This window comes from Convolutriloba macropyga, chromosome 8 (genome assembly GCF_964194025.1).
Source record: "Convolutriloba macropyga chromosome 8, txConMacr16.3, whole genome shotgun sequence".
NCBI lineage: Eukaryota > Metazoa > Xenacoelomorpha > Acoela > Convolutidae > Convolutriloba > Convolutriloba macropyga.
Genome location: NC_134475.1, coordinates 30,511,087 through 30,537,227, shown reverse-complemented (window position 1 = coordinate 30,537,227; position 26,141 = coordinate 30,511,087). Strand labels below are relative to the sequence as shown.

The 26,141-nt window shown below is 36.6% G+C and overlaps 1 protein-coding gene across 1 annotated transcript in view; it reads right to left on the bottom strand.

Annotated features, from left to right (window-relative positions):
• The window catches only part of LOC142345014 (casein kinase II subunit alpha-like), a 29,512-nt gene extending 5,244 nt beyond the window's left edge, over positions 1 to 24,268 (bottom strand). The window contains exons 1-7 of the mRNA XM_075397098.1: positions 24,250 to 24,268; positions 23,868 to 24,047; positions 22,909 to 23,045; positions 22,209 to 22,468; positions 17,599 to 17,837; positions 17,232 to 17,394; positions 1,515 to 1,628 (exon numbers count right to left, since the gene is read on the bottom strand). Of these exons, the coding sequence (XP_075253213.1) occupies positions 1,515 to 1,628; positions 17,232 to 17,394; positions 17,599 to 17,837; positions 22,209 to 22,468; positions 22,909 to 23,045; positions 23,868 to 24,047; positions 24,250 to 24,268 (1,112 nt within the window). The remainder of the gene's footprint in view (positions 1 to 1,514; positions 1,629 to 17,231; positions 17,395 to 17,598; positions 17,838 to 22,208; positions 22,469 to 22,908; positions 23,046 to 23,867; positions 24,048 to 24,249) is intronic.
• Positions 24,269 to 26,141: the final 1,873 nt, after the last annotated feature.

Here is a 26,141-nt window from a genome sequence, read left to right as displayed (position 1 = left end):
CCCAAATAGCTCAATAGATCCTCAGTCTCCAAAAAAAGGAATAACTTATTATTAATGCTGACCTGTTATATTTTGATTGAGAATCTGTTGAACTTATTGCTGTCAATTTCAGATTGAGGAAGTCATTTGTGAGAGTGAAAGCTACGTGTGAAAAAAAACTTAATAGCGCGAAAGCTCAAAAAAATCTCTCCACAAAGAGTGAAAAATGCAACACCCAATTCAGACCTCATATGGTCGTAACCAATATCTGGACGACCAAAAAAACCGAGAGACTGCCAGCAATAGCCTTACCTATCGCTTTGCGGCAATTAAAAATTATGAAAAGCCAAAAATTAGATAAAAATTTAGAAATATGCCAATTTTGCGCTTGAAACGCATTATGAGGATCTCAAAAACACTTTGGCATCAAATTCAGAAAATCAAATCGGTCAATAACTATTTCTACAAAACAAAAACAAAACATAGCCGGCAGATTGCCGGAAAATAGTTACCGTTGACACGCTTGACACACATCGGGATTGAAACAGAAAAAGAGATAGAATTTGACAATTTAAATAGAAAGGTATTAAGCTTATTACTAATGTCAGCTAGCAATCACTCTAATGAACTTTGATAACCTAAAGCAATATCACTTAATGACCGGGCTTTATATGTTTATCCCGTTTCTTTTGATTTTGCTCTTTCGACTTTAACAGCGTTCACTACATTGCTTAATTCAATGCGTGAAAGAAATTAAAATCCACTCAGTTGAAACAGTGAGTTAGATAGTAAATCGTGACTCATGTAAAACGAAAAACGTGATTAAAATTTAGAGCGAAATAAGGAAAAGGAGAGCACCTAAATAATAGCCGCTGAGAGGCTGACGGCGGCTATTAATTACAAACAAAAAAACTGGGTCAAATGGATGAAAAACGACTAAAAATGGTAATCTATAAGCACAAACTTTTCAGAGTCCAAAAGTCATTAACTAAACGCAGCACATGATCCAAAACTTTTGCGCATGACATTTTACTCACTTTCGCTTTTCGGTCAAAGCGCTGCCCAAACGTATAGTAGTTCCGGCAAAAAACCGCAAGAAAACCAGTACTCCTCTTCGAGTCGTAAAAAGATCAACACGTTTACAACAATTGTATCAAACTTTGTTCAAGGGCAATTGATAACTTAAATATAAATGGGGATAATTACAATTACTGCAATACAAGCGGACTGAATTGAACTTTTTGGAGATAATTTCAATTACATTATACAATTTGAGTCGTAAAAAGACCAACAGGTTTACAACAATTGCCTCAAACTTTGTTCGAGAGCAATTGATAACTTAAATGCGGATAATTACAATTACTGCAATACAGGCGGACTGAATTCAATGTTTTGAAGAGATAATTGCAATTACATTATTCTGATAAAAATTATTGATGACAAATTTTGGAGCCAAAATTTTCTTTTTTTATTCTTTCTGTTAGTATATATTATCGCTTGTCAAGCAAGAAACTTTATTATATTTATGTTCGCACCTGAGCAACTTGTCGAGGAAGTCGATAGCTTCTTCGGAGACGAGATGTTGGTTCTCACTGTGTCTGAATCGGTCCCAGCGCTTCTTAGAATGCCGTCCAAGGATATCGTTGAACCTACACAAACAAAGCACACTCCATTGGAAATTTTCCACATTAAACAATAGGCTAATTGAATCAAATCCGTTCAATTAGAGGGCGTTAAAAGATTAAATAACCGAATAACGGCGGGCGAATTGCACTCCGACCGGCGAGAGGTTGGTTACAGTAGTTCCCAGCTGGTGCTGAGATATGCAGTCATATAAATGAGGGTGGACGGGGTGTTTTTTTTTGGGGGGGGGGGGTTTGACTGAGGGGGGAGACAATGATGAAATTATATCCTCAAAAATTTTTGTGATTTTTATTATTGATATGCTTAAATTAATATATGTCTTCGTAAAAAAAACCTTAGTCGACTTTATTAACTCATTGTCATGTCATTAGTTATCAGGTCAAAGTCATTATTCAAGTTTGGAATCGCAGCAACTCTCGGATTAATGGCTGCTCGTCACTCTCATGATCATTTATTATGTGAACCAAAACCCACACAATGGGGTTTTCAATTAGATTAGTAGAACCCACACAATCGGGTTTTCAGTTGGAATAATAAAACCCACGCAATGGAGCTTTCAATTGGTATAGTGGAATCCACACAATCTGGTTTGCAACTGGGATACTGAAACCCACACAATCAAAGGTCACGAGACATCAAGGAGGCTACTTTGACTTGCAACTGGCTCACAGTTCTGCACTTCTTGCTATCAAAATTATAGCGTTTCCTCGCATTAGTGTGATTGAAACCGATTGAACAAGCCTGCCGAAAGCAACTGACAAACCACCTGAGTATAAACTTCGGTGGTCAGTGAGCAGAGCTATTCGCTTAATGTCTTTCTGAACAATTCAGAGAGTCCACCAAATGATTCGAAAGCCATGGGAATAATTTGAACATCTATGTTGGCACATTGTTGGGAACACTGCTCGAGCTTCCTGTCTTCCGCAGCTTTCAGGGCAAAAACAGATTTCCTCGCCGCATTTGAAATAACACTGGGTTGCAGTGGGGAGGTAATGGTTACATCCAGAGCTGCTGGTTGTCCGGTTGACCAACATGGTAAATACATATCTCCAGGTCGAGAATTTGTTTCTGGTATCAGGTTTTTCTGCTCGCCAAATAGTGACAGGTTGGCAGCGCTGCAAGCGGAAAAATTTTTGTCCCTTAGCCGGTCGTGTCGCGAAATCATATCGTCCCGCCCATGACATGTAGCAACATGATCACAGTGTATACAAAAATCCTCTTTTACAATACGGACACTTTCTTATTTTTTTATACGGGAGCGCTATGTTTGTACTTCACAGCTGCACGAAACTCGTTTGGCAAGAGATGGAGGACGAGAGCCGGTACGGGAGCTGCCGATAATCAAGCTCCTGATTGAGGCAGAGAGAGAGAGAGAGAGAGAATAATAGAGCTTTCTCTTTCGAAGTTTGGTTTTCAAAAAATTTGTTGAGAGCAACTTCGTCAAGGACTTACTGTATTTTTCTTTGAGTAAGCTGCAATATTGAAAACCAATTAATTCATCAATAATTTTGTGAAAGGTGTGATCTGCTGTCGGACTTTACCCCGTTATAAGATTTACCAATGTAGCAGAATGCAATATCGAACCAATATAGGCTGCTTTGATCTAGTCAGCTGCTCGTCGGATTCCAATTACAGTCTCAATCATAGGCAAACAGGTTTGATACCATGACTCATTGGAAAAAAACTGTACCCAGTATGTTCTCGAAAGTTGTCCTTTGAAGCGAATCAAATTCCTCAACTTTTTACGGCTTCCTCTGATGGTGTATTGCAGCGCAGTGAATGCAACATTTTTGGTGCAACCGGGCAACTACGTAGAATACCAGGAGCACACTGTGGATCGTTTATTTACTCTAGGTTCTCCAGTAGTTTTCCGATCTTTTGAACACGTTTCTGTACCCAGGAAGCAACAAATCTGGATGATTCAGCAGCAGCACCCAGTATTTCAAGTCCCTCTCCACTGTTTCTTTTAATACTGCTATCAATCGTGTTCAGAGTCCCTTCGGACCAGACCTCACATTTGTCTCTTCTGAGTTATAAGCCGCAAGTTTTGCTCGAGACAGTCAATATATCTAAATCCTCGTTAAGTTCGGTTTCTGTTCCAGCAATAACACCCTCGTCAAGGTACCAAAAATGCTGGGTCAGATTAGGTTATTTTGATTCGATCTCTTCTATTATAGGCCACAAGGTTAGGGAGAACAACAGAGGACCCAAGGGATCTCCTTGTTGCACTCCAGATTGACTTATTACAGATCTTTTGCTTTAATGAAGATGACTGTGCTGTGAGTAGCAATTTATGGCAAATGATGCAAGACACATTAAGGTAACAGCCGCAATAAGAATTTGACTCATTAGTGTAGTCAAAGGCGTGTTTAAATCGATCTAATATTTCTGCATCCTGGGAAAGCTTCAATTTCTCAAATGTAATCTTGGTTGCGTTTATGATACTTTCAGCACCACCCGTGACTCCTACGCCAATTTGTTGCGAACGAGAACAGTTCGGCCGACTCCGATTGTGTTCGTTTCGCATTTTGCAACCAAACGTCGCAAGAACTCGCTCACAGCTATTGGACGCCCCCTTTTAATTTCTTTAAAGCAGTAAAAGAAATACCGCAGAAAATTGGTGCCACTGGCACAAGGAGATGACCTCTGCTGGCCAAACTCACTAGCGTTGTTATGCTTTAATAGCTTGTTTAGATTGATCAGAAGCAGCGCAACTAACTTCGTGCAAAATGTGTTCGGGCTAAATTTCAGATGCACCAGCAGCTGAGAAATTTGGGAACGCTTCTATTTGGCCAAATACAGTTGGCTCATCAAACTAATGAGCTTGGGAGCTGTAATCTTGAAATTGCAGCCGAGTTTCTTCCTTCAGATGGTGTAGAGTTCTTAGCTCTCTGAATGTTTGTATATTATCTGGTGCTACTCCATCGTATGAAAGAATTTTTGCTGCTCTCCTGAATTGGTCTTGCGGGCACAGCGTCTTAGCACGAGCTGCAAGTGCTTCTATGGATTCATTATAACTTTTTTCCTGATTGCTTTGTCGATGCAGCTTCATACCAAAGTCCGGCGTAGTCCCCCGCTTTCCAGCGCTCAAACCGTTTCGACCATAATTTTTCCGAAATTGGTTTGTGTTTCTTTCCACCCCCATTAGATGCTCGTAAAATGCATTTATTAATAGCAAATAGCTTCTTCCAGTTTTCTGTGCAGTTTGGCTGTGAGACACATCCCTCGATAGTTTTGGTGAGAACGTCAGACCAACTGAGCCGCAATTTGGCAGGTATGTACCGTATGTTGAAATCTGTTTCTTGCAAATTGTTTCCAAGATTGGCAGTTCAATAGGATTCATGTTTGATGCACCAGGACTGCCCTCCAGGTGCTATTTGAAATTGTTTCTGTTTCGTCAGTCAGAACTATTTGGCTAAATTGAGCGTATGCCCAAATGGATTGTGAGCACACCCATTCGTCAAAATGTGGTCCCCAACTTGAATAACTGATCTCAGTTTTGTTGTTTTAGTAGCGTTTCATTTAGTGGCTTTTCAGTTATTTTAAAAAGTTTGTCTTTGTTATCAGGATAAAACAGCACTGTATCAACAGGAACTTGAAAACGGGGGGTCAGAGTCATCAACTGTCAAGTTGCTCATTGACTGCGTTAATTCAGAGGATTGGTTCCCTTCACTTAAAGTGTCTGATAACACACTGATTTCAACAAAGCCAGAACTATCAACTGTTGTACATTCATGATTGTTAGCTGAAGGGGCTTTCATTTTGTTTACTGTTCTCTTTCTCATTTCTCGTTCTTATTTTCCAAATAAAAAGAATAGCTTATATACCGAAAGACATTTAATTTCGCTGCTGATAAGAAGAAACGCTCTTTCAAATAAGATTCAAATTCCTCTTGCATTATCTTTGGGCTGCCGACTGTTGCATAGATGTTCCTCTGTTCAATATCAGAATCTAAGTAGGGTCGCTTAATACAGGTTAATAGAATTTGTTGTTTTCTTTTTAATGAATAACAACACAAACGCGGGGGGGGGGGGTGGTATTTTGCTTGAAAACAACCGCACGAGCAACCAATTACTATCAAATTAGGATCAATCTAACCGGGGGACTGGCATTCTTCATCTTGCCCCAATATACCCAAAAAGACTTCCAGTCAGCAACAAGTAACATACAGGACGCAAAAACAGTAAAAATTGTATCTTCGACAACTTTCTCTTTTTGAATTGCAGATTTTTCTTTAGGAGTTAATCGCGCACGTGCTCATTACATTAAGGCTCTAAGACTGTTAAGTCTCTAAGAGAACTTAATGCCCTCCGAGCGTTGCCTGTTTATCCAGGACAAAAAGTCACATGGGTCAGACGAAAAAACGGTCACACCACTAATAAAATTGCTACAAACTTCGATGGAGAGCATTTACAGATGTGTGCGATTTTGTATCCGTTCATACAGAATTACTACGATCAAAACAACATTACATCAACAATCCATTAATACAGCTGCATGCTATGTCAATTGTCCAGCACTAGTAGCTGTTACGTAAATTGTTTAATAAAAGAATTGTATTATATGACAGTTGACGAAATCTTCAGTATCGATGAAGAATTTTGTTGGTAGTATAGCCATACAAACACATTCGCACTCATACAAAAACACGCAAACTGATTAAAAAATCACAATAGACTACTACTTTATACACTTATTATTAGTGGTTTCGCATTTGTACTCGGCCTTCGGCACCGTTGCAAACCATTTACAACTCGATAGCTAGTAGCCTAATACAAACTGTTCTAAAGTGACATTTAACTGATTAAAATTGAGTAAAAAATATTTCGGCGCACTTTTCGATTTCACTTCTGAAGTAAACTGTCACAAATTAGCGTGCGCAATGGAGTTGAGCAGCTCAAATATCTGGATAACAGCGCCTAAGATCAGCCAAAAATTAAGAAACCAACCAATAAAGTCTATGAATAAGAAGAAAATCAATCAAAAAATTGCGCAAAGGACAAGGGGACCCAAATTTTTCTAGCAAATTTTGTTTGCGAGCGATCAATCAAATCGGTAATGAATAGTCATTGCAATAAAACTGTCAAAACAATTTACAAACAAGCCGGAAGATTGCCACAATAGACTAAAGGACCGCAGCGTATAAGTAGCAACAGATCCAGAACTGAATTGGATTAAAGTTATCTACGGAATCTATATCTACTAAAAACTTATTACAAAAATTCAAACCGGTTCCTTATTATGTTATTATGAAAAACCTTAATTATGTAGTCATTCATTAAAGTAGAAATGTTTAATAGCACGCTAAATTCAACTTCAAGAGTTAGAAGTCATCTAGTGAAGTAAGTAGTTTATGATCAAAAACTAATCACACATTCAGCTAAAAAATAAGCACACTGCTAACAAGTAAAACAATGGTCTTAACGCACAAAAGAGAAGTGATGACAAAACAAAAAAAGAGGGTCAGACGATGCAACAAAAACATCAGGACAAGCATTCTTAATGAGAAAATACAAAACTATCAGGACAATTGTTTTACTTGCAAAAACCAATTGAAAATTATTAAAAAAACGGTAAAACTCAAGACAAAGAGCAGCACATGAACAAACATAGCCGGAAGATTACCGGAAAATAGCCGCAATGGCTTCGTAGATGTGCAGTCTCAAAAAGATAGTAAAACAAACAGACCAAAAAAGAATCCACTTTTTATTAAATGCTGAGCTGTTAAATTTTGATTAGAAACTGTTGAACTTGTTGCTGCTTCTATTAGCTACTCTCAAATAACCATCAATTAGAGTGACAAGCAATCATTTGACCTTATCTCTTTGAATTTAAAAAAATTCAATTTAAGAATGAGGAAATCATTTGTGAGACTGAAAGTTACGAGTGACCAAAAACTTAATCGCACAAATGAACAAAATAAACTCGCTCCACAAAGATTGAAAAAAGGCGTCAAGCACCCAATTCAGTTTCAATTGCATAAAAAACTTGATGCAGATCGCCATTGAAACAGAAAAAGAAAAACATAGCTGGCAGATTGCCAGAAAATAGCCGCAATAGCTTCGCAGATCTGCAGTCTCAAAAAGATAGTAAAAGAAACAGACCAAAAGATTAAAATTCCTTTTTATTAAATGCCGAGATGTTAAATTTCTTACTAAGCGATTGTGTATCCTAACGTTCCTTCTATTCAGTGCTCTCAAAAAACATTCAATTGAAGTGACACTCACTTGACCTTATCTCTTTGAATTAAAGTGAAGTAAAAGCCAAATATAGAGTGAGAAAGTCATTTTTGAGGGTGAGGTAAGTCATGTGTGACCAAAAATTTATTCACGCCAATGAACAAAAAACTAGCTCCAATAAGAAAGAAAAATGACGTCACAAAAATCTTCACGGCGAAATAAAACATAGCAGGACAACTCCTGACGTACAATTCAAAGAATTTTCATTGACTAAACGAAAAAATCTAGAACTAAAACGGATTATGATTGCATTGGGAAAACCATATCTAAAAAAATCATATAAAAAATATTTAAAAAAAAAACAGAAAATCAAAGTCAAAATGCCGCATGTGAACAAAAACTCACTAGCGAGACATGGAAGTTTGGTTCAAACAAAAAACTAGGTTTAGAATGATCTATGAATAGATTGGGAAAACTTTTTTAATGTTTTTTTTCCAGTGTCCAAAAGTGTCCTAATTTGGCGTTCAGTTTCCGTTGGATTCTAAATATATACTTAATTCAGCTTCTAAACTGAACGCTAATAAGCTTAACACCAATGTCAGCTAGAGAACACTCTGAATTCTGATAACCCAATTCTCAATGACTTAATGACCGGGCTTTATCGGTTATCCCGTTCGTTTGATTTTGATCATTTGACTTTGACAGTACTCATATTATTGCGTAATTGAATGCGTGAAAGATATAAACATAAACCGACTTATGTCAGAAGAATTGCTCTTCAACGAGAGGCGGGTGGAAAAAACATTTGACCCAGCCGGGGCTCGAACCATCACCAGCTGCATTGCCCACTCGACTATCAGGCTCTACTTTTTCTCATGCTGCAACCGTTTTTAGATACTTCAGAGTGAGAGCAAAACATTACTCGAAAATGAAGAACGGAAGCGTAAAAAAGTCACTTGAGAAGTCAAAGAATGTTCTAGAAGATAAGCGCTAAAACGGTCAAGCAAAATGAACAAAAAAACCAGCACGTTTACAATAATAGCTATGAACTTCGTTCAAGAGCAATTAAAAATCCATTCAGTTGAAACAACGAGTGAAGTAAGTAAGAAGTCAAGCGTGAAAATTGTGACTGATGTTGAACGAAAAACGTGATCAAAAGGTAAAGCGAATTTAAAAATAAAAGAGAGCGCCTAAATAATAGGCGTTGAGAGGCTGACGGCGGCTATAACTCTCCAAAACCAAAAATTTGTTCTAACGTTTTTTCGCACTTCACTTTGACAGCACTTAGAGAAAATTTCAGGTAGAACAGCCTGATTCCAGCCAAAAACCTGACCTAGCAAGTACCTATCAAAATATAAATAAGCACTAAATTAAGTACTAATACGAAAAAAATTGAAGAACAGAAGTCAAATTTCCACATGCAAAAAAGCTCTGATAAAAAAATTTTACCAAAGCCTTTCTCTCCACTTGAAAATGGATGTGAAAAAAGAACGCAGGATATCAGGCGAAAATTCGATTAGGCTAAGAGAATTTTCGGAGCCATTAGGCAGAAGTTCGGAGAAATCGTTTCGTGGAAATTAGGCGAACACCAATTAAAACACTTAAAGGAGGTAATGTAATATCAGATTGATAATATGGTGTAGTCAAATGACCATAACAATTGTCTTCATTAAAAAAAATACAAAAACAATTAGGATTGACTAGTTCACGAATTTAAAGCATTTTCACGATCTGGATTAACTCCAACTTCCGCATTATCCGTGCTTTTGTTCAGCCCTTAATCCTAAATCATTTACAATTATTTAGCAATCGCTATTTTTTCCGGTTTTTCGTTTTTAAAAATCAAGATTAGTTGCCGTGATGACACAGAGTAAAAGAGATTTATAAAACAATTTTAAAAAATGGTACACTTTGAATGTGCTGTTTAACAACTTTTTTATATGTTAAGACGACTGTACGGGACAATTGACAACTTTACAGCATCTAGAGGATTTTGAAGTACTTCTTTTAAGATTTTGAATTCGTATTCGCCTAATTTCCACAAAATTTCAATTTAGAATTTTCGCCAAATGGCTATAAAAAATGCATCCGATTAATTAAGTTTTCGCCTAATATCCCATTTCATGTTCAAAACCTTAAGGTTTTTCGCTCCACTTATTGGTTCAGCGTGCCAAAATCGACTCAAAAATCACACGAAAATGTGATTTCTCAAAGACCAAATTTGCAATATAAAAGTCAATTGTATTACATATTATAGATTACTGTCAGAAAAATAGGGAAGATTCAGGGCGTGCGTTCCAGATAAAACAAGTTTATCTGTCCGTGAGAAGAAAATGGACAGAGATCAAACTTATATCTCGTACACAAGCAAAGCAGTCATAACTTGAAAAAAAACCTCCGACTGACCACGAAGTGCTCTCGAATGACTGGCGGAGAACCGGCTTTTATTTTATTTCTTTAAGAGATGCAGGGGTCTCTTTCGCTAACGCGGACAAGGATACACCACAAACAAACGCTCACACACAACACAGACAGGAATTCATTTTATGCACTCAAATTAACTCTGATCAGACCAGGACAAAATTTTGTTACGAGAGCAGCTCATTGAATTTCTGTAATTGCGTTTAGCAAATTTTGACGCAGTAAACAGCGCTTATGGTTTATTGGTGACCTGGTAATCAGTATGACAGGACACAGCATATGATATGATTTGAAACTGATTCGTTTCGATATTTTTTAATGTGTTCCTCCGATATTCCAGTCTACTTTAGCACACTTTTAGCTATGGACACTAGCAGGTCCACAAAACCATAACAAGAAAATCATTTACACGAATAGAAGGTTTAAAAGAAGTAAAGGTTCCTGTTTCGCACCAACTCCGGCTCGAACCCTAAACCTCGTTTAACAGCCAAAGGTCTCACCACTTAAGCTATCTATGCGTATTGCACTTGTCTTTTGCTCTTGCTACAGTAAATTTCTGGACAGTGTCGTTTGCCACTTGCTTGTTTTTGCTACACCGCATGCTTATTCAGCGCAAAAATTGTGCATATTAGGAGCTTAAAAATGATGGTAAAGCGCGTCTCAAAACGCATTCATTACGCTATGTTGCATGATTAAGGACCCCTAAAACATGTTACGATAGGACCGCTGTTGACCATTGTGCTCAATTACGACTGATATTTAATACAAAAAAGGAAGATTAGACAATACGACTAAAACTGCTCAAAACTTAATTTCATAGCAATCTTAGCGATAATGGTATCAGAAAAATACTTCAAAATTCAGATTAGAAGTCCTCCATCTTACGAACTGCACCAGAACAACTACAAACCACCGTTGTAGTTGTTCTGGTGCATGCTTAAGGACCCCTAAAACATGTTACGATAGGAGCGCTGTTGACCATTGTGCTCAATTACGACTGATAATTAATATAAAAAAGGAAGATTAGAAAATACGATTAAAACTGCTCAAAACTTAGTTTCATAGCAATTTTATGGATAATGGTATTAGAAAAATACTTCAAAAATCAGATTAGAAGTCATCCATCTTACGAACTGCACCAGAACAACTACAAACCACCGTTTTTCACAATCGCTATAATCTTATCAATAAACATTTTTCAGATTGAGAGCATCTGAGATAACGCAAACAACAAAAAGAAGCGTGGAAAACTCAGTTGAGAGCTGAGTGTTCTAGATTAGCGCGGAATCTAACAATTAACGTCACGTACGCACTTCAGTTGGAATTGCATGAACGAATTAACAAAAAGCAGATTTGAAGTGGTTGTGACATCATATGATTGTAAAAAATCTTGACGATGAAATGAAAAAAAATTAAGAGAAGGCCAATTATAGGCCCAGCTATCGCTGTGCGGTTACTGAAAAACGCAGGTCAAAAAGTCCTCCCTCGAGGCGAGCATACTTCTAAGCCCTCATAACCTCGTGATGACTACACCTGATTAACAGTCTTTTACCCTGGTTCGGTTCCCATACATCTATTTTGAGCCTTTTCGTTCAATGACCACTCTCGATACGTTTGCTTAACCATGCTGCTCAATGTGGCTCTTAAACATGCGCTTCGAGAGGCACCTTGAACATGCAAAAATTTTGTCCCATTTTAGATATCACGCGTTTAACATATAGGATAGCAATTTTTTGGATAACAGAAATAGAAAAATACTTCAAAATTCAGATTAGGAGTCCTCCATCTTACGAACTGGTAACCATTACAAACAACAGTTTTTCACAATCGCTTTTATCTTATCAATAAAAATATTTCAGATTCCGAACATCTCAGATTACGCAAACATCAAAAAGTAAAGAGTGAAATAATAAGTCGAAAGCGAAGAGTATTCTAGATAAGCGCTGAATTTGTAGAGCAAAGCTTATGCGGCTCATAAACATGCGCTCAGAGACCCCTTAAAAAGCAAAAATTTTGTCCAATTTTAGAGCTGACGCGTTTAATATATAGGATTGTAAAGCGCGTCTCAAAACGCACTTATTACGCTATGTTGCATGATTAAGGACCCCTAAAACATGTTACGATAGGCGCGCTGTTGACCATTGTGCTCAATTACGACTGATCTTTAATCAAAAAAGGAAGATTAGACAATACGACTAAAACTGCTCAAAACTTAGTTTCACAGCAATTTTAGGGATAATGGTATTAGAAAAATACTTCAAAATTCAGATTAGAAGTCCTCCATCTTACGAACGGCACCAGAACAACTACAAACCACCGTTGTAGTTGTTCTGGTGCATGACTAAGGACCCCTAAAACATGTTACGATAGGAGCGCTGTTGACCATTGTGCTCAATTACGACTGATATTTAATATAAAAAAGGAAGATTAGACAATACGACTAAAACTGCTCAAAACTTAGTTTCACAGCAATTTTAGGGATAATGGTATTAGAAAAATACTTCAAAATTCAGATTAGAAGTCCTCCATCTTACGAACTGGGCCATAACCATTACAAACAAGTTTTTCACAATCGCTTTTATCTTATCAATAAATATATTTCAAATTCCGAACATCTGAGATTACGCAAACATCAAAAAGTAAAGAGTGAAATAATAAGTTGAAAGCTAAGAGTATTCTAGATAAGCGCTGAATTTGTAGAGCAAAGCTTATGCGGCTCCGAAACATGCGCCCAGAGACCCCTTAAACATGCAAAACTTTTCTCCAATTTTAGAGCTGACGCGTTTAATATATAGGATTGTAAAGCGCGTCTCAAAGCGCATTTATTACGCTATGATGCATGACTAAGGACCCCTAAAACATGTTACGATAGGAGCGCTGTTGACCATTGTGCTCAATTACGACTGATATTTAATATAAAAAAGGAAGATTAGACAATACGACTAAAACTGCTCAAAACTTAGTTTCATAGCAATTTTAGGGATAATGGTATTAGAAAAATACTTCAAAATTCAGATTAGAAGTCCTCCATCTTACGAACTCCACCAGAACAACTATAAACCACCGTTTTTCACAATCGCTAACATCTTATCAATAAACATTTTTAGATTGAGAGCATCTGAGATAACGCAAACAACAAAAAGTAAAGCGTGGAAAACTCAGTTGAGAGCTGAGAGTGTTGTAGATTAGCGCGGAATCTAACAATTAAAACTTTGCTAAAAAACAAACATTTACATTGAATACTTCAAACTTCGTTCGGGAGCAATTAGAAACATAGCTGGCAGATTGCCAGGAAAAAGCCGCAACATCTTCGTAGATCTGCTGTCTAAAAACCAGTAAAAAAGACAACAAAAAAATGTGTCTTTTCATTGAAGGCTTATACGTTATATTTCGATTAAAAATCATTTAAATTTGTTTAAATTTTTGCTGCCTCTATTAGCTGCTATAAAATATCCTTTATTTCGAGTGACACACACCAATTTGACTTTATCACTTTGAATTAAAGTAAACAAAAGTCAATTTCAGAGTGAGGAAGTCATTTTGAGTGAGGTAAGTCATGTGTGACCAAAAATCTACCCACGCAAATGAACAAAAACCTCGATCCACTGAGAGCCAAAAATGACGTCACGTACACACTTCAGTTGGAATTGCATGAACGAATTAACAAAAAGCAGATTTGAAGTGGTTGTGACATCATATGATCGTAAAAAATCTTGACGATGAAATGAAAAAAAAATTAAGAGAAGGCCAATTATAGGCCAAGCTATCGCTGTGCGGTTACTAAAAACGCAGGTCAAAAAATCCTTCCTCGAGGCGAGCATACTTCTAAGCCCTCATAGCCTCGTGATGACTACACCTGATTAACAGTCTTTTACCCAGGTTCGGTTCCCATACATCTATTTTGAGCCTTTTGGTTCAATGACCACTCTCGATACGTTTGCTTAACCATGCTGCTCAATGTGGCTCTTAAACATGCGCTTCGAGAGGCACCTTAAACATGCAAAAATTTTGTCCCATTTTAGAGATCACGCGTTTAACATATAGGATAGCAATTTTTTGGATAACAGAAATAGAAAAATACTTCAAAATTCAGATTAGGAGTCCTCCATCTTACGAACTGGTAACCATTACAAACAACAGTTTTTCACAATCGCTTTTATCTTATCAACAAATATATTTCAGATTCCGAACATCTCAGATTACGCAAACATCAAAAAGTAAAGAGTGAAATAATAAGTTGAAAGCGAAGAGTATTCTAGATAAGCGCTGAATTTGTAGAGCAAAGCTTATGCGGCTCATAAACATGCGCTCAGAGACCCCTTAAAAATGCAAAAATTTTGTCCAATTTTAGAGCTGACGCGTTTAATATATAGGATTGTAACGCGCGTCTCAAAACGCACTTATTACGCTATGTTGCATGATTAAGGAGCCCTAAAACATGTTACGATAGGAGCGCTGTTGACCATTGTGCTCAATTACGACTGATCTTTAATCAAAAAAGGAAGATTAGACAATACGACTAAAAACTGCTCAAAACTTAGTTTCACAGCAATTTTAGGGATAATGGTATTAGAAAAATACTTAAAAATTCAGATTAGAAGTCCTCCATCTTACGAACTGCACCAGAACAACTACAAACCACCTATCGCTGTGCGGTTACTAAAAAACGCAGGTCAAAAAATCCTCCCTCGAGGCGAGCATACTTCTAAGCCCTCATAGCCTCGTGATGACTACACCTGATTAACAGTCTTTTACCCAGATTCGGTTCCCATACATCTATTTTGAGCCTTTTGGTTCAATGACCACTCTCGATACGTTTGCTTAACCATGCTGCTCAATGTGGCTCTTAAACATGCACTCAGAGACCCCTTGAACATGCAAAAATTTTGTCCAATTTTAGAGCTGACGCATTTAATATATAGGATTACCATTTTTCATCCGCCAAAAACACAAACGGAAACATAAACCGACTCCGGTTGCAAGAATTGCTCTCGAACAACAGACCAAATCGTGTTGATTAGACCTTTTCTTCATGTCTACCCAAGACGAGTTCGAATTCTCCACCCTCAGAATAGCATCTTACCAACTCTGCTATAACGACTATATACCACCGTTTCTCACAATCGCTTTTATCGTATCAATAAACTGAGTCAGATTGAGAGCATTTGAGATCGCGCAAAAAAAACAAAATGAGACGCGTGAAAAACATAGTTGAAAGCTAAGAGTGTTCCAGAACAGCGCAGAATCTGTAGAGCTAAAACGTTGCAAAAAACAAACGTTTACAATTAGAACTTCAAACTTAGTTCGGCAGCAAATAAAAAACACGTAGTACCCAGCACAGTAAAACATCCCTCTGGGCGAGCATACTTTCAAGCCCTCTTAAACTCACCCATCTACTTTTAGCCTTTAAGGCCACTGACCTCTCTCGATATGTTTGCTTAACCATGCTGCTCAATGCGGCTCTTAAACATGCGCTTGGAGAGGCCCCTTAACATGCAAAAATTTTGTCCAATTTTAGAGCTCACGCGTTTATTATATAGGATTTGCCAAAACAAACATGAATGATCTGAATTCAAAGTAAATTTCAAAACCTAGCAGATTGCCGAATTATAGCCAAGATTGATTCTCAAAACTCCTATTAGGATTGACAGAACGGAAAAAATGTAAAAAATTGATTGAAGTACAAAAATTTTTTGAGCGAACTATTTTGATTTCATTCCGCTGTTAATTAACAAACTCCTGCTTTTGGGCTTTTAGGGTTTTTCCGGCATCAACATTGATTTCGTTTTTTGATACTTATTCTGTTCACTTTAAATTGCTTTGATGAGCAACTGCTGTTAAAAAACACTGAGCAGAATGAGCAAAAAATTAAAATAGCCTAGAAAATGTCGAAAAAGTGGTAAAATGAGGTAAAGCAAAACAACTTTTTGCTCGACGAAGACAAAAATACAGCAGGACAAGTCCTGAAACAATTCAAAGAATTTTCATTGACTAAAAGAAAAAAAATAGACCCAAAAATGACAATCAATGAATTGGGAAAAATGCGTTCATAAAAATAATAAAAAGCAAAAATAAAAGTCAAATTGCCGCTTGTGAACAAAAAACCACAGGCAAGAAAGCCCCAATACAAATCAAATTCTTTGAATTGTAAAAAAAAATAGTGCGCGCAATAACAGCCTGCTGAAATACGAGGGCGGCTATTAAGACAACACAAATTGAAACAAAAATTAAGACAACAAAGTGCTATTGGGACAACAAAGTGCTATTAAGACAACAAAGTCAACAAACAAAACTCGCAAACCTCAAAAACTTGATAACTTTGTGTCAGTCATAGAAGACACCATTAGCTTTGAACTGAAACAATTACACAAAACTGCCTCGCTTTTTCGCTCCCGACTAAAATCACCACTCTAATTTGACTACTCATTGACGTGAAACAGCCAAAACAATTGAACAGATCTTAAAAAAAGAGCGCATCAATGCAATTCAAAAGATACTTAGGATTGTGGAAAAAATCAAGAGAAGGCCAATAATAGCTCTAGTTATAGCTTTGCGGCCATTAAGATATTTTAGATATGTTAAAGATATTTGAATCCATGATCGCGCTCTTCAAACCACCCATGATCAGCCTTTTGGGCGCTTGCAAACCACCTCAGATCAGACTTTCGTGCGTCCAAGACCACTTCTGATCAGACCAACCCAGATTAAAGTTACTCATGATCAAACAAATTCCAGATAATTTTCCAGACTTCCTTGCTCTTAAAGATTTTTCAGATTAAGTAATTCAAGCGCACGATGCCCAGTTGAGCGCTCGACGGTGGTATGGTTAGAGGTCGTTTCGGTACGGAACCTCAAATAGACGCTATTAAGTACTCAATCTTTGTTGAAACTGATTATCAGTTAAAAAATAGTGGCGCACTTGACTTGAGATGTTCGTTTAGGTACACTCCATTCGAGACACAAATAATAGCTATGACTTCATTAAGGTCGAGGATTTAAATTGTTTACCTGACGTCAAGATCGATGGAATATTTGTCGATGTAGTCATAAAACTCTTCAGTACCAAGCACTCTCACAATCTTTACAAGCTGGTCGTAGTTGTCATGGCCCTGGAAGAATGGTTCTTTCCTGAATATCATACTGGCCACCATACAACCCAACGACCACATATCTGCAAAATAAACCACAACATGTAAGCCGAGATCTACCAATGACAACATGTAATTACAACACGTCAGAAAGGTACGACCGGTAACAGGCAAGACAAACATGGGCTCACTTTATGATGGTACAGTTAAACAAAGAAAAATGATCTAAGTGCCAAGACTTAAACAAATGATAGTCTCAGCAGGAGTTTCATTTAGAAAGAACGAACCTAGACTGTAGTCATATAGCTGGTAATCCACCAGGAGCTCCGGCCCCTTAAAGTATCGACTGGCAACTCTGACATTGTACTCCTGTCCGGGGTGGTAGAACTCTGCCAGTCCCCAGTCTATGAGTCGGAGCTGCCTGGTCTCCTTGTCTATCATTACGTTGTGTGGCTTCACGTCTCTGTGCATGATGCCCATCGAGTGGCAGAAATCTAGAGCCTTCAGCAGCTCAAATAGGTAGTACCTTAACAAACACCACAAAAATGATACAAAAAACAATAACTTCCATTAAAGCTGTTAAAAATTGTGCCAAGGTGTTAATTTCGCCAACTATGTGAAAAAGGGCCATGTTACAAAACAAATTCGTTGTTCTGACTATATGCTCAATTATTTTTCGTTCAGTCAAATTTGGTACATCGATATTATTCATCGTATAAAGTTGTATGATATACCCAGAAAGCGCGTCAAGAGTCTACGTTTAAATGACGGTTATTTGAATTTCGTCTGTTTTGTGGAGTTATCGAAGTTGTTTTTGTGAACATTTGAGTTTTTTTACCGTAATTTTATTTACAATTAGAGGAATTTATGGCCAACTTTGTAGAAACAAATGTAGAAATTAGTTTCTAAAACAATTACGTTTTATCTAATAATCAGAGCTACTAAAACCGTTTTGTGCCAACCTATATCAATCATTCTGGACCAATATTTCGTTAATCTGCCAAAAAAAATCAGACAAATTGGCGCCGAATCAAGTAGCGCCTCAGAGAGTAACCACAAAAAGTATACAACGAAAAAAAACAAGAGAAAAAATAGGCTTTATATCATAGAGTTACTATCATCTTTGCATACACTCTGGTCTAAAATTTTATAAACAGATTTCCATTAATCATTACTGGTTTCGTGTAAAAATCGTTTTCCTTAGTTTTATCATTAAAAGCAAAATTTAAATTTTTGCGAAGACCTTCCATTGAAGCCAATTAGTCACCCAACAGAATTACCAGTTGGTATTGAAATAAATTTTTGATTTGACTGCAGCCAAGTTTGCGATTTCAGCACTTTTTCCCATTAATGATTAACTTTCTCAATAAATTTCACAAAAATTAGGTCATTTCACTTGGTTTCTCTACAAAAACATAATTGAGACATGGAGACAACCAAAAGTGCGGGCAAAAGTCAAAAATCCAACAATCAATTTTATTGTCCATATCTTAAAGAACGCCAAGAAATTGCTTCAATCATTAATTGAATACATTTATGTTTAATCAGAGAGGTCTCCGTGGCCTGCCATTATTGAGATGAAGTTACAAGGCAATAAAAAACCTAATAACAAGTTATATTTTCTGTTGCCACAATCGAAAGCAAATGGCATGTTCTCAATTGACCAAAAAATCAACCAACAAATAACATAGCTGGCAATTTGCCAGTAAATAAACACAATAGTTTCGCAGATCTGCAGTCTCAAAAAGATAGTAATAGAAACAGGCCAAAAAAGAAACCACTTTTTATTAAACATTGAGCTGTTAAATTTTGATTAGGAATCTGTTGCTGCTTCTATTAGCTACTCTCAAATAACCATCAATTAGAGTGACAAGCACTCATTGACCTTATCTCTTTGAATTCAAAAAAATATCAATTTCAGATTGAGGAAGTCATTTGTGAGAGTGAAAGTTTCGAGGGACCAAAAACTTAATCGAACAAATGAACAAAAAAATCGCTCCACAAAGATCGAAAAAAAAGGTCACACGCCCAATTCATTTGCAATTGCATAAACAAACAAACAAAAAGGCAGATTTGAAGAAAATATAACCTCATATGGCCGTAACAAAAAATCTTTGCGACGAAATGATCAGAAAGATGCAACGAAAACAAATCAAATATTTTTCAGTTCTCTGCAATTTTATTCCAACCTTTTTTTGTTTTATATTATTAGATTGCATGTACCCCTTTTGCTGCAATCCACTATTCAAGAAACAGTTTACTTATGCACTGGAATAGGTTTACCAACAAGCTCTGTAACTATTGATATTTTGAGATCGCTGAACAAAAAGCAACCACTAAGCGTAAGAACAAATATCTCGTGACAATTTTTTTGACGAACTGCCCAATTCTAAAAGCCGAACTACACGGCCATATCCAATAAATTAATAAACTTAAGTTTCAGACGAAAACCTATGCAACCTCGCATTAATAAGACGAACTGAGAAAACAAAAAATTACCAATACATGCAAAAAAAAATCTTCTGGTATATCCTGACAATCAAATTCGCTCAATTACAATCAAACAAAAAACAACAACAACAAATTAAACATAGCCGGCGACAGAATAGCTGAGAAATAGACATGCGCGCCGTATAATAAACATAGAAAGAGATATAAGTTAAAAAAAGTTATCGACGCCGCTGAAAAAGCTATGTAAAAACGTTAGCAATTTAATTAATTAAGTATGTTAAAATTCATTCCGCAGAAGCCTTTTTACTAGGGAACTTTATCACAGATATGAGTTTCTTTGACCCTAAATTAACTCAAATTAAACTTAGGTTTCAAAGTGCAAAAGTCATATTATTGAGTGAGGCAAGTCACGTTTGATTAAACTCTAATCAAGCAAAGGACCTTAAAACTCTTGCAAAAGAGAGTGATAAGTGATTTCACTTTAGCAAACGCCGTCAATGTGAGGTTGCAGTCACTCAGAACATTCAAATTTTTCAGCTTTGCTGTGAGCATAAACGTAAAACGAAAAAAACGTCAGACGACCAAACAAAACATAGTCGGAAGACTGCGAACCAACTCAAAGCAAGCATTAGCAAAGAACATAGCCATCCCCCAAGGAAAGAAATGAGCCAATTAAACAACCCACTAATCAATTTGAAACATTTAGTGAGGAAAATTAAAAACATGAATGAAGTCAAAATTGATATCTCGAAAAAAATCTGATACAATTTCTTCACAAGTTGCGACAACGAAAAAACTACTGGCAAAACAGATTGCAAGTCAGATAGTCATCGTTCAATAAATAAATACCATCTGATAAAAACAACAGACACGGGTACATACAGAGAAATCAGAAATTATTACAAAATTGCTTTAAAAAAGCCACCTGCCCACAATTATTCAGACAAACCTTTAAAGTAACCTGATGCTCGATCAATGAACAGCCCAGTGCTATTGAGAAAAACAACATTCAGCAATCAAAAATATAAACAAGGATAAAGATCCGATAGAAATTATAAATGTACAGAATTTATTTGAAAAAATGGCCATGTATACACTTGAAGTGCCCACTCTTAGTAACAATATAAATTGAAACCTATATAAAAGCTCCAGAAAAACCACTGCGAAAAGCTCAAATTCAGAAAAAATAGGCAAAATCTTAAACGAAAATGGGCCAAAACTTGATTAGAGTTATTCAATTTTCTTTGAATACCACTTAAAAAATCTATCGAATCGAATAATCTATCGAAGCAGCCTAAAGCACTTAAACAACTAAGTTCAACCAAGAAAAAACTTCACTGGTGACATAACAAAAGCAGTTCACAAAACTGCTAAAAACGTCAACAGGGCAAAATTGCAAATATTGCTCAAAACTGCAAAGTTCAATATTTGCTGCAAAAGTTTTTGCAGCATTTGACTTCTGAAACACATACTCTAAAAACAGAAGTCAACGATTTTTTAAATAATATATCACCATTACTTCTCTCGAGTCGACAAAAACCCACGAACACTGCAATATAGCTACGCTCAACTTACAGCTTCGCAGCTAAAAAATCCTCCATAGAAAGCCAGTGGAACCTGCCATTAAGGACAATAAGTGATATGAAAACAAAAGGAGATAGGATACGAAAACCAGCAAAATCAAAATGTTTTTAGTACAATTGAGCTAGAGTTGTGAAATTGTAAAATAGCAGCGGAACACAATTTATACTGACACATCAGGAAGCCAAGTCAACCTGTCATTAGCCCGACTAAATGATCAATAAAAGAAAAGGAGTAGAAGTACGTCTAAACACAAAAAATGTCCAATATTTTATAGAAACCCGTACTGAAATAAAACAATCCTCCCCATTCATGGATTCAGACAATTGCAATCCTAGAACACATACATAACTTTGTTATAGTAGAACTCAAGAAAACAGTGATTAAACATCGACTAATGTCGGACGACAGCCGCGTAGAAAAAAATTTGACCCCGCCGGGATTCAACCCACTGACCTCCCGATCCATAACCAGATACACTGACCACTCGGCTATCAGTCCCTTGTTCTTGCTATGCTGTTATCGACTTTATATTAGCAACAAGCTTTACTTCGGAGTGACAGCAATAGAGATCACTCAAAAATGAAGAACGAAAGCGTGAAAAAGTCACTTAAGAAGTCAAAGAATGTTCTAGAAGAAAAGCGCAAAATGGTCAAGCAAAAAATTAGCATAAAAAAGACCAACACGTTTACAATAATTGCTATGCACTTCGTTCAAGAGCACTTAAACAGTACATGAAATTTCGTCCATATAAATTAAAAAGCAGTGCCCGGTATATTTAGTGACTTGTCGTTGACGATACCGCACAATGATATAAAAAACAGATGAATGCAAGTAACATAGTTGGGTACGGATTGTGGCTGACCTTATGTCGTAATCCTGAAGTGTCTGATATAGGGACTTGAAGTCGATGTTATTGATAAACTCTGTAATGATAGCGGGTGTCCTAGAGATCGGGTCCTTGACCACAGCCAGTAACTTGATGATGTTGGGACCTCCATGCAAGTTTTGTAATATCTTGATTTCTCTTTTGATCTTCTTCTTGCTCACAGGCTTCAAAATTTTCACTACACATGTCTCATTTTCTGCTGCCCCTTCTGTGTTTACATTGATCGCTTGGAATACCTAAAAGATCAATTTCATTTGGTTTCCCACATCTATTGTATTTCCAACATACACAGGTACACCTATGAATCCCAATGAATAATCGTGTTCAGAAAGTTCTTTGAAGGAAAATGAAGTGATTATCCAATCTGACACTACCAAAAAAATTGCCCCAATAATGCAATTCGTTTGCACGAGCAAACAAATAAAATTCGTATTCATGTTCCACCAAACAATTGAGTCACTCCAAATGTGTGCTTTAAGGCCGAAATCGCAACAACTCATTGCCAAAAGAATATCATAATTGGCCAAGACTGCTGCTCTAGGCATGCTACAGCAATGCACCCTTAAGGCAACAGAACGAATGGCTAATTTTGTCTTGGGACTGGGGGATACAAGCTGATAAAAGCCTGCTCAGTTGTGTTGAGTTGAGTTATCAGAAGGATAAGAAGGGAACTTACTTCGCTGTACTTCCCTCTTCCCAGTTTCCTGACCAGTTGATAGTCGTCCTGGTTGCTCCACTCTATGATGTGGTTCTCGTAGTCCCAATAGTCTCTTGGCTTGTGCGTGCACACATCAGCATACACTCTAGCTTTGCCTACGCAGGACAACAAAATGAGCGCAAATTCTTGTCATTCAAATTCTTGTCATTCAAGTTGTTTTCGTTTGTTGTCCTGCCTACGCAGGACAACAAAATCAGCGCAACTGATATCTAACTTTCCTTTTGTTATCAAAATATTAATTTAAACGTAGTAAAAGAAACATCGTATAGCGTTGAGGTAATTAAAATTTGTAAAAAGTATCTCACTATCTCAAATCAATTTCCGATTTGCTATCAGTCCTTGATTTATAGACAAACGATTTTACAAAAGCTATGGCAAATTAAAGTTTACGATTACTGCAGCTCATATTTTAAGCAGAGGGGAGAGAGAGAGGGGGGGTCAAACCTATCAAGAACTTCCCTTTGCACTGATTGTGTCCTCCCAGCAGCTAATATGAATCGTACGCTTAGAGACTAGTAGAGCTCGCAGAGAGGTTTTCAGCAACTTAATTACCTCCGGGTTTTACCTGTTTATCCCGTTTCTGAGGACGAAAAGTTAAGAGGGTCAAGCGAAAAATCGCATAAGACCGCAGTTCTAATATAATTGCTTGAAACTTTGTTTCGTTTGGAAGCAAATGCTCTTGATGCCTATCTCACTCGTGCTTTTAGACGGCGTAAAAAAGAAACAGCTCAATAAACGAAATTCCGAAATGCTAGTGCCGAAAACAATCAAATAAACAAATTTTTGCCTAAACGCTACCCGGCAAAATTAAGCATAAATCTAATGTATACAGCCAATGTAGAAAATTACACTATGATAGATAATTTTGCTTTCTTAAATATCCATAAATTCATTGAAATGTCAAAGTTTAAATGTACCTTGTTGCCGAGACCCCGATGGTATACCACCAGCTCCGGTTCCACCTCCAACCGATCCACCGGCAACTCCGCCTCCACCCCCTTTAGCAACACCTCCGCCCTCCAGGACTGTAGGTGACTTCACTGACACAAAGACACACCAAAACACCACAAGCGAAGCAACCTGTGGCTGTATCCTCCCTGAAAGCATGAAACCAACTTGATGATGCAGGTTCTTATTTAAAAAGCTACGGAAAATCTAATTAAGGATTTTCGAAAACTACTCTGATTACTTCAGTATTTTCAGACATCTCCACTTTAGAACAAGAATTACTAAGCCCAGCTTTGATTATTCACTTTTTGTTCTGACCTCGTGTAATGATGACAGCCTGTCTATGCTAGCCTGTCTTTCGTTCTGTCATTTTAGATGCCCCTAAATATTCGCCCGAGGAAGACATGAAAGGTAGCAGCTAAAAGAGTTTTTGAAAATCGTTGTGTTGAAAATAAATGAAAAAACTTGAAAATCAAGGTTTTCTTTAAAAAAAGGGATAAGTTTTCAAAAAAACTATGAAATTCAATAAAATTTAACTTTTTAATGGATTCCTCAAATTAAAACTAAATAAAAATATTCTGGGAAAAACCCCAAGAGTGATATGTTTAGATAAACATTGCGATGGGAAAACTGAAAGTACGAATTCTTTTTAAAATTTTACTATCAGCTTAAAGATCTACGTCTTCATTTTTATCCCATCGAACATCCCTGACAATCGAAATGCATAAAATCAAATCTTTAAATGACCCTAAAAGAAGACAACGCGGAGCTTGATTGCATTAATCGAGTTTAAATTTCAAAATTACAGAACTAAAAAAATTGTCTTTCACGCTACAAAAGTTCAAGAATAAAATTCAAGAAAGCTAACTTTTTGAAACGTTCATAACGCAATTTGAGATTGATTGGACATACTTATTTAACTGTCTCAGAACGACAAAATCAACATGAACTCACATTGCTTCAAAAGATCTTTCATAAAATATTTTTTATCGTTCTATCGTTCAAAACTAAATGATCATCAAAGATGAGAAAAAAAGAAAAACACGTTTTGATGAAACAATTTATCAATGATCAGTTGCGTGGCAGAGATTCTCATAACAGAATTTTCAAAATTTTCTCTTTGTCTCTCTATCTATCTCTTTGCTCTAGTAACACCTTTTGGAACTTGAACCCTGAATTTTGAACCCTGATCCTTAAAATATCTTGAAAACTCTCGGAGCATTTCCTTATTCTTGACTAGCCTACACTTTTAACTTAAACTATTTTGTACCTATATATTTTAAACTTTATTTAAGGCCGGACTCAAAACATTCAAATTTTCTTGGTAGCAACGTATTTCCTATTTTCAACAAAAGCACTTTAAAATGAAAAATAATAGTTAAAAAAAACTATCGAACAAAAATTTGGCACTTTCGTTTTGTCATTATATTTACTGTTTATTGAAATTTCCCTGAGGACTTGTTTATTAAAGAATGCCGAAGAGTGGCTGCCCACGATTTGAAATGATCTTGTAACAACTTGTGGTTCTATGAAACAATTTATCATGTTTTGCACGATTTCTTCGAGTTTGTCCTCAATTGAACAATTCTCTATCTAACCCTAACTGCCGAGTCTTTTCTTGAAAATAATTATTTCTTTAATTATAGCTTTCAGCTGTTCATGAAGATGTAGTTCATTCATATTGTAAATTTTCACACAGAACTTAGGTTAATTACAGAAACAATTCACTTTTGTAATCCTACCTGTAATCCTACTTTTGTGTAATCCTAACCAGGTGGTTAACTTTTTTAGAGTTGATCAATGACACGTATTTAGCCGTCCCATATATCAAAACCATGTTACTGCATAATTGATTGATCATATGTTTTGTATGCATATATCATCCGACTTTAATAAAAAATCTTTCTCAGTATATAAAATTTGAATGATTTTTTTCAGCAAAAATTGAATATGGTCTCTCAATATGAAACACTCGTTGTCAACAATAACACCTAGATACTTAAGACATTTTGCATTTGATTGGATTTTGTTCCAGATGAATTGGACTTGTATTTCCTCTTTTTAATCTGTTGTTTTTGCAACCTGATACAGTATATCTTGTCAAAACTGGTTAATGCCTCGTCATCAGCGTACAGATCACATGAACTATGATCACATGAACATGCAATGCTTCAGTTGGTAAGTCACCGACATACTAAATAAAAGCAGTCACAATATTGATCCTCAAGGTACCCAACATTGTA